Source organism: Diabrotica virgifera, chromosome 2, assembly GCF_917563875.1.
Source record: "Diabrotica virgifera virgifera chromosome 2, PGI_DIABVI_V3a".
NCBI lineage: Eukaryota > Metazoa > Arthropoda > Insecta > Coleoptera > Chrysomelidae > Diabrotica > Diabrotica virgifera.
The window spans coordinates 199,228,577-199,239,021 of record NC_065444.1 but is presented as its reverse complement, the minus strand read 5'-3'; the positions used below and the strand labels follow the sequence as shown (position 1 = coordinate 199,239,021).

General features: G+C 31.9%; 1 protein-coding gene across 1 annotated transcript in view; it reads left to right on the top strand.

The window, feature by feature from the left end:
* The first annotated feature begins 1,032 nt into the window (after positions 1–1,032).
* Positions 1,033–10,445, top strand: part of LOC126880337 (uncharacterized) — a 63,536-nt gene continuing 54,123 nt past the window's right edge. Inside the window, exon 1 of the mRNA XM_050644139.1 lies at positions 1,033–1,478. Within this exon, the coding sequence (XP_050500096.1) occupies positions 1,084–1,478 (395 nt within the window). The 5' untranslated portion in view covers positions 1,033–1,083. The remainder of the gene's footprint in view (positions 1,479–10,445) is intronic.

Here is a 10,445-nt window from a genome sequence, read left to right as displayed (position 1 = left end):
CCATGTTTCCAATATTTCATCAGTGTCGGTCTTTAAATTACCTTCCTTATCTATTACAGACCACGTTTGAGGTTTAAATTCTCTGGTAAGGAGTTTGATTTTCTGGAATAAGTCTCTCGGTTCATTTCGACAGCCATGTTCCTCTATCTCTCTGCATATTTGAGAGATGTAATCAGCTTTATCTTTGCGGCACTGTTTTCTGATTTCTCTCGATAACGCTCTGTATTCATCGTTTGTTCCGTATATAGTTTTATGTTCTCTTCTGCGTTGAATCACAGTCCACGTATTATTGGATATCCATGGCTTACGGCCAGTGGAAACCGCTGCCTCACAGTCTTTTGCAGCCTCCATTACCTTATCTTTGAGATAGATCCAAGTGCTCTCAGGGTCACTATCTACTGGTCTAAAGAAAGAGCATCTTCTAGGTTTTGTTGGAAGTCATTGATTTTTGATGGACTTAGAAACATTGGTTTCTTTATTGGGTATGTATTATTATTATTATTTTGCATTATTATGAATAAATATTTTAGAAATATTCTATATAACTCTTTTTTATTCGAGCAATTTGTATTTCGAGCAATTTTCATGTCGAGCAACTGATTTTGAACCCCTTTTTTGAACGCCACTTCCTCAAGTAGTGTACCTATATAAAAATGTATTGTTCAGATTATTATAAATAATCTGGTTGTGACTAAATCTTTTCTGATCAACCACCTATGGTGGACAAAACTTGGTTACGCTACCTATATTTCATATGTGAAAAAAATACGAAAAAATTTGTTTTGATCAAACTTTCATCCACTAACATGTGGGGTTCAAAATAAGTATCAGAATGACACCAAAATCTCAACAGGTGATTTATTATGACAAATCCTTTTTTGAACGCCACTTCCTCAAGTAGAGTACCTATATAAGAATGTATTGTTCAGATTATTATAAATAATTAAATTTTATTTTTTTTAGATGCTCAATAATTATGGAAACATTATGGGAAATTTTGAATATTTTCAAAAAATTATATATTCTCTAAAGTTTACTCGCAAATTATTAAATATTTCAAAATACAGGTTATTAAGAAAAAAAATGAAGAAAATAAATACAGTATTCAAAATAATACACTTTGTATCAATTTGCTTTGGTACAGCTTCATTTATTTCATTATTGTCCAATGCAAATTGTTATGATCATCTCATACCCCTGCTTATAAAGGATCTATTCTTTAACTACAATTTTGTGAAAGTAGCAATTTATGGATTTCTCATTCCACACACATGTGTGTTTACTTTTGCCACAATGTTTATAGCAACTTATTTTGTTATGCATTTTAAATTTCTGATGCAATGTTTAAATGAAGATGTTAAACAGTTTATAGAAGAAGATACAGAAAATAGGCGTAGTGATATAAATGACCTACAATACCAGAATTATGTAAGACAACAGATAACTCATATTTGCATAAAATTTGTAAGAATTAAAGGGTAAGTATTATTTAACACTTAAGTGTTAGGTCACTTTAGTGCAACCATTCTATTTATACAATTTTATTTCTGTTTTAATCAATGAGTAGAATATTGAAATTTAAATTACTATAACTAGATATTATTAAACTAAAGAAATTTCCGTTATCATAAAATATATTAAAAAAAATTTAAGTTTGTATCTTCTGGACGTTTTGGAATGTGCTTAGTTCGTAGAACAATTTACATTTTTGCTTTTACTACAGATTTCAGTCTTCTACAAATAGACCGATCAAATAAAATTACAATATACAGGGTGAGTCATGAGGAACTGTACATACTCCTACCTCGTATAGAGGCTCCTATGAGGAATAACAAATGACCATTAAAAAGTGTCTGCTTCCATTGTTTAATAATATATTATTATTATTATTATTATTATTAAAGAAGGAAAAGGAGCCGAGGTCTAGGACCTATATAGCTCCATTTTACTAAAAAGAACTATGCAAAAAGAAACCTAAACTTAAGACTACATACGACTTATAAATTAATTTAATTTAAGAAAAGAAAAATTATTGTTCCCGTGGTACAGAACTAAAAGAGTCATATTTATTTTTGAAGCAATTTACAGATACAGCCCCGACGACGTCGTGTGGAAGTGAGTTCCAGGTATAAAATATTCTATTGGATATAGAGTTCTCACGACATTTACTGTGAAACTGTTGTCTGGCTAATTTGTATGGATGACCCCGCAATCTAAGGTCGTTACTCAAAGGGAAGAGATGTGATAGATCTATCCCAAACCTTCCCTGTAACGCTCTATAAGCAATTATTAAATCCCCACGAAGTCGTCGGTCCATAAATGTAGGATAATTTAAGTAGGTTAACCGTTCTTCGTAGGAAGGACGACGACGGCCATAAGGAATTCTTGTTGCCCATCTTTGCACAGATTCAAGTCGATCAGAATCCCTTTGCCAGTCGACATTCCACACGGGTCCGGCAAACTCTAAAATAGGTCTTACATATACACTAAAGAGAGCAACAAAATTTTTTGGCGATATCTTAGAGAAAGTCTTAGATAATAAGTAAACTGATGTTCTAGCTTTATTGCATACCGACTGGATATGTTCAGACCAAGATAATGTTTCCGTCACAAGTACACCCAAGTCTTTTTGCTGCGAAACAGTTTTTAGAGAAACATTTGAAAGTACATACCGATTCCTTGGATTGTTTTTACCTAAATGTAGAACTGCACACTTGGATGTGTTTAATTGCAAGCACCAATCGTCTACCCACTTAGCAACCTCTTGAAGGTCGGTCTGTAATTGATTGTAACCAGAAAAGGGATTTGCATATAACTTTGTGTCATCAGCGAAAAGCGACATGTTACTTTTAAGGTGAATTGGCAGATCAGCAACGTACACTAGGAACAAAATCGGCCCCAACACTGAACCCTGCGGAACGCCACTGTATACACTAAACATTGAGGAATAACAGTCACCAACGCGTACACAAAATTTACGGTTTATTAAAAATCCTTTAATCCACTCAAGTAAGTTTCCTCTAATACCGTTATGTTCAAGCTTAAATAGTAGTCTCTTATGAGGAACTCGATCAAAAGCCTTAGCAAAGTCTAAATATATAATATCGACAGGTTGATTACTGTCCAAACAAAGAGACCAGTCATTCACACATGTTAACATATTAGTAACAACCGATCTTCCAGGTACAAAACCGTGCTGGGAAATAGGAATTCTATTATTGTTTAAGAGAAAGTTCATAACCGATTCGCGAATAACTGATTCCATCAATTTAGCCGCAATGGATGTTAGACTAATTGGTCTATAATTGTCAGGATCTAACTTGTCACCTTTTTTATAAATTGGAGTAACACTAGAGATTTTCCAGCCATCAGGTAAAGTGTGTGACAAAAATGAGGTTTTCATTATAAAACTTAACGGATGGATAATCGAGTTTGCACACTTCTTAAATAAAATTGCGGCGAAACCGTCTAATCCGGGAGCGGAAAAGGATTTTAAACACAAAATTTTTTGTTTAAGAATCTCTGGATCAAAGTCTATGTCACTAATATCGTAGTTACTTCTTGTAGAAACAACACGTAAAGTATTCGGAAGAGCCTCCTCGATTGTAAACACTTCTTGAAATTTTTTGGCAAAAATAGTAGCAACTTCCATTTTCACTGAGGTTGGTTCGCCTGTTTCGGTTTTTAAAATAGGTAACGAAACTTTAGATAAAATAGAATTTCTGACATATTTATAAAGAGGTTTTTTGTTCTTATTTGAGGACAGTTGGTTTTCAAAATTTTGTTTAGATTTAAAAATAGTTGATGTTAAGTTATTAGAAAAAGTTCGATGATTGAGGTAGTCAGCATTCGTTTTACTTCGTAAATACTTTTTCCATAATGACTTTTTAAATTTTATCATTTCAAATATTTCTGCACTTATCCATGGCTTATTAGGATTACATCTACGTTGCACATAATGAGAGTTCGTGCGCATGGATTCATTCAGAAAATTTTCAAAAATTTCCCACTGTTTGTTAACATCCTTACCATTCAACATATCTGCCCAATCTGCAGTAGATACATCTAAGTTTACATGATGATAGTTTATTCTTTTATATGTCATTAGCATATTATTTTGTAATATTTCCGACTTGAGGATCTGTATGGAAGTTGAAATAACTGCGTGGTCCGACTTTCCAATTGGAGATGTAACCGAAATATTAGTTAAAAGATTAACATCAGAGGTTAAAGTAAGATCTGGCTGAGAAGGTTGTTGATTCAGACGAAAACGAGTCGGTTCATTGATTATTTGTTCTAATCCAGAATTTTCTAAGAAATTAATAAAAAGCTGAGATTGAGTATCATGAGGGTGATTGATCAGCGGCCAAGAAATGTTGCTTAGATTGAAATCACCAAAAACAATTAAGGTTTTATGTTTGGCTATGAGCGTTTCCAATTGACTGTATAATTCTTGATCACTTTGAACTGAACTGTAACCAGGTCTATATATACAAGCTATAGCAAAATTTATTTTTAACTTTTTAGAAGAAAAATTAAGCGTCAACCCTTCATAATGGTGATCAGAGAAGTTTTCACAAACAATGTTAAATTGGCAGAAGTCAGATTCCTTTGCATATATGCAACATCCGCCTCCTATTCTCCCTATGCGGTCTGCTCTAAAAATTTTGTACCCAGGTATATTTACCATAGAGTCCAAAATATTTTTGTGCAACCAAGATTCGGATACTAAGAACAGTGAAGGTTTTTCGCATTGCATAAAAGTAATGGTATCTAAAAATTTCGCTTGCAGAGAACAAAGATTAGTATACATAATACGCCATTGATGAAAGCTCGAACTCAGTTTTTTGGTGAAAGATCAATTATACAGGGAATACCTTTCTGATACTTGATTGTGACGTTTTTTTCTCCATTCTCGATGCGTTGATTTAATTTAAGACGCAGGTCTTTTAAGTATTGTTCTTGCATTGGAGTTTTATCGTCATCAATCTTTATGTTTTTGTATTGCGTGTTCAGTAGTTTCCTTTTGTTTTTTAAAATAATTTTAGCGACGTGTGCATTCGGAAAAATAACTTTGAATGGACGTGGAAATTTACGATTACTGTCTGGTTTACCTAATCTAAAGACAGATGTTGGTGCATTTGCGGAAAGATCTGTATTAATAGAATTCAAAATAGCGTTAACGGCATTAATATCGTTGTCAGAATCTGGAACATTTCTTATAATGATGTTACTAGACCGATGGATCCGATCCATTGTTTCAGAAATAACTGCCTCTGTATTTACCGACTCTGTCTCAAGAATATGTTGACCAGAGAGTTTTGATTCAAGCATGTCGATTTTATTTTGCAGAGACTGAATAACATCTCTCAAAGAACTAAGGTCGGCAAGGCGATCAACGCATGTATTGCAAAATATTTTAATATTCCTAGTTCGGCTACGCGTGATTTTGTCGTCGGATTTCAAACCGGCACACTTAAAGTGTATTCGGCCCTGGCAATGATCACACTGAACGGTTTCTGATAGTAAGCCTTTAACAATTTCAGTACTACAATTTAGACATGCGCTCATGTTTACAATTAGAATGGGACAGTTCACTGATAAATATAATTAGTATAAAAACCTGATTTTTAACCACAAAAGTTGCAACAGCGTCTTGTAGAAAAACTGCTATAAATTTCACTTTGCTTCTTTAGCACTGAAAAAGTCACACCACTAACTATCACCCAGTAACTTTTTTTCTAAATTTCGATCACTTATAACTACAAAATTCCGTATATAATCTAGACACGACGTACAAACGATGTTGACACAGCGGTTTCATTAATGTCAATACAGGGCGAGTTTCGCATTTTGACAGAAATTTGTATTCGTCTTAATTTTTGAACGGTCAGATCGATGTGTCTCTTATTTTGGTCAATCATTACACTATTACCACCCAATCAACTGATTTATTCAAACTAGAGAAAAATCAGGTCCGGCTTTAAAAAATTAGTTCGTTCGGGTCTTAGAAAAAATTTCACCCTGTACAAGCTTTTTGAAAACTCTAATATGAATTTTACAAATTAGACAAATAGGCAATTAAAATGGCATATTTATTTTTTGCCCCACACGATTACTTAATTTTTTATAAAAAAATCAAATTTGACTATGAATTAAAAGTTTGGTAAAGTGAACCACAGATTTAAAAAATTAATTTTATTACAAAAATTAATTTTTTTAAACAAATATTTAATTTATGTTACCACCCAATCAACTGATTTATTCAAACTAAAAAAAAAATCAGGTCCCGCTTTAAAAAATTAAATCGATGGAGTCTTAGAAAAAATTTCACCCAGTATACGCTTTTTGAAAACTCTAATATGAATTTTACAAATTAGACAAGTAGGCAATTAAAATTGCGTATTTATTATTTCCCCACACGATTACTTAATTTTTTATAAAAAAAAATAAATTTGACTATTAATAATTAAAAGTTTGGTATAAAGTGAACCATAGATTAAAAAAAAATAACTTTTATTACAAAAATCAATTTTTTTTGAACAAATATTTAATTTATGTTACCACCCAATCAACTGCTTTATTCAAACTAGAAAAAAATTAGGCCCGGATTTAAAAAATTAGTTCGTTTTGGTCTTAGAAAAAATTTTACCCTGTATACGCTTTTTGAAAACTCTAATATGAATTTTACAAATTAGACAAATAGGCAATTAAAATAACATATTTAAAAATGAAAAAAAAAAATTAAATCACGGTTTAGCTCGCTACAACTCTGTTTCATTTTAATATTTTTTTTTCTGAAATTTTTATAGCACATATCTCTGATCATTGTGAAGACTATGAAAATTGTTGTAGACTTTCAGTCTTCTTCTCGTAAAAGTTATGAATTTTAAAAAATAAAAGGTGCAGATTCGAGAATTGCAAAGTTAAATCGCAAAAATTAGGTGAAAAATTTTAAAATTTATCTATTTGATCACGTCCATGTTAAACTATAGAGTCCAAAGTGAAGAAAAAAAATGGTGAAACTTTTAATTTTAAGAAAAACGTTTAATTTTTTTTATTTTTATGGTAAAATTGCGATTTTGACAAATTTGATTTTTTAATAAAAAATTAAGTAATCGTGTGGGGAAAAAAATACATATTAGAGTTTTCAAAAAGCGTATACAGGGTGAAATTTTTTCTAAGACTCAAATGAACTAATTTTTTAAAGCCGGACCTGATTTTTTTCTAGTTTGAATAAATCAGTTGATTGGATGGTAACATAAATTAAATATTTATTTAAAAAGAATTAATTTTTGTAATAAAAGTTAATTTTTTTAAATTTATGGTTCACTTTACCAAACTCTTAACTCATAGTCAAATTTGATTTTTTTATAAAAAAATAAGTAATCGTGTGGGGAAAAAATAAATATGCCATTGTAATTGCCTATTTGTCTAATTTGTAAAATTCATATTAGAGTTTTCAAAAAGCTTATACAGGGTGAAATTTTTTCTAAGACTCAAACGAACTAATTTTTTAAAGCCGGACCTGATTTTTTTCTAGTTTGAATAAATCCGTTGATTAGGTGGTGATAGTGTAACGATTGACCAAAATAATAGACACATCGATCTGACCGTTCAAGAATTATGACGAATACAAATTTCTGTCAAAATTAGCAACTTGCCCCGTATATTATTAAACAATGGGAGCAGACACTTTTTAATGGTCATTTGTTATTCCCCATAGGGGCCTCTATATGAGGTAGGAGTATGTACAGTTCCTCATGATTCACCCTGTATATAAATCAAAATGGGCGGAGGTAAATTCCTCACCAACTAGTAGAACCATATAATCCGACAGGTATTTTCCTCACCAAGTTTAAGGGTTCGTATTAATCCGGTGGGTATTTTCCTCACCAACTCACTCAGGTAATAAAATAAAAAATATAGATGTAATTTAAGAATGATTATTATGAAAGCATCCGAAATCCGAAATAAAAGACATTCATTTCCTTACGTTGTAAGTTTACGTTGTAGTTTATAATACAGATTATTTCATTCGTAGGAGATTCTGACCAATAGGGCTTTTCATTCACAGTCATTTGTTTCGAGCTTCTGTCAAATGTCGTATAATCCGTGTATATTAATATTATACACAGATTATACAACATATGACAGAAGCTCGAAACAAATGACAATCGATGAAAAGCCCTATAGAAAGCTACAGAAATCTGAATTAAATCGATAATTTTTGATAATCTCCCGTCGTTAAGTATATTACGTCAGATGCCCTTCGTTGCTACGAAAAAATACATTCAGTGACATTAATGACAAATGTTTTAAAAATTATAAAAGTGATGGCTTTCAACCGTCAAATACATATTTATAACAACTGTGTGTTTAATTGCACTAATTGGTACTTACATATATAAATTGTAATAAAATTTTGGTTTTGAACAGTTTTATTCATGAAATAATCGCAACAAATTGCACTCGAACTCTAAAATTAATATAGAATTTTTGCCCTGGTGACACTTTGACATAATTTCACTCGCCTTCGGCTCGTGAAATTAAAACTGCCAAAGTGACACTCGGGAAAAATTCAGTAATTTTAGAGCTCTTGTGCAATTACTACTGATAATGTGCAAAACGTATAACTTATTATTTATTATTTACTATAATAAGAAACACACTTTACAAAATCCATTATAGTCATTTTGATAACTTATTATAGTTATTAAGGTACCAAGGGTATTATAAGGATAATAACGCTTGAGGTCAATAGTGTATAGACCGAGATGACCAAGATGATACACAATAGTGTATAGGTCCGAGGTATATACGTTGACCGAAAACGTTATTATTTTATTATTATAATACCCGTGATGCCTTCAACGTTTAATGTCCGACTAAATTATTCTTTATATGCAAAATATTTGAATAAATTTTGAATAAATTAGTTTTCGAATAAGTACATTTACCAGAAATAGTCGTAACGTAATTGTGGTAACCATAGTTTTACTTAGAGTTTTATTTGTCAACTTGACAGTATTTAACTCGTTATTTAAATTTAATAGGCCCTAGGGCGTTATTTTTCTATAACACCCCCTTTGGCGTTATATCGTACTTAATAGACTTCGAAATAATGTCATTATTTGTCAAATAATAGACCAGTCGTACGTAAATTTTCTACATTTTTCTCAGCTTACTTGCAGACTGCAGTAATAAAAAAAATTCATTTTTAGTATAGTAAAGCAGCTATTATTGCTGAGACTTTTTTTATATGTGCTTGTCATCTGTTATTACAGATGATAATGTCCCCCAGATATTTAAACTCTTATACTACTTCGAAGTTCTGGTCCTTAATAGGTATGTTCTGCCTAACTCTTGGTCTTGGATTTTTGGTTACTAGCATGTATTTCGTCTTCTCTTAATTTATTCGAAGGCTCAGACTACCTGTTTCTTCCTCGAGTTGTGAAAACACCTCTCTCACGTCTCTTGTAGAATAAGCAACTGCACCTATATCTTCAGCAAAGGCCAACAATTGTTTTTATCCTGGATTCGCAAATCCTTCTGTCAGCTCAGATGATATTTTACTTATTACATATTCTAAGGCCAAATTGAATAGCAACAATCATAAGGATTCTCCTTGTCCAAGTCCTGATCTTACACTTAGTATTTTATATTTGTGTTCAGTAATTTAAGACATTTTGCAACAAAAAAATTATTGCTACAAAAAAAATCATAAGGATTCTTTAAGTCCAAGTCCTGATCTTACACTTAGTATTTTATATTTGTTGTCAGTAATTTAAGACATTTTGCAACAAAAAAATTAAAAGTAAATCAGGTACATTTATTGCGAGCCACAAATAATCCTTCAAAGAGCCACATGTGGCTCGCGAGCCACAATTTGGCCAGCCCTGGATAGTTGATCCAAAAGATGGCATAACCCAGACATCCAAAGTGAAAGTTATCCTTCAACACCAAATTGTTCTATATGGTCCACACAATGTCCAGAAAAAAGTCACACCATTTTGAGCGTCGGGTTTGGGGGGGAGAGGGGGGAGAAATCGGTAAATTCCGTAGTTTTTTAAGTTTTTCGCCAATATTTCTAAAACTATGCGGTTTAGCATGAACAACCTTCTATACAAAATTGTTCTACATTAAATTTAAAATAAAAAATGTCCTATGCATAATCTTTCTAAAATGAATGGTTCCAAAGTTACGGAGGTAGTATAGTATAACTGGTCCAAAAAAGGCCTAACCAAAACATCCAAAGTAAAACTTTTCCTCCAACACCAAAATGTTCTATATGGTCCACATATTGTTCAGTAAAAAGTTACACCATTTTGAGCGTCCGGTTTGGGAGGGAGATGGGAGAGAAGCCGGTAAGTTAGTAGTTTTTTTAAGTTTTTCGTCAATATTTCTAAAACTATGCTTTAGCGTAAACAATGTTACATACAAAA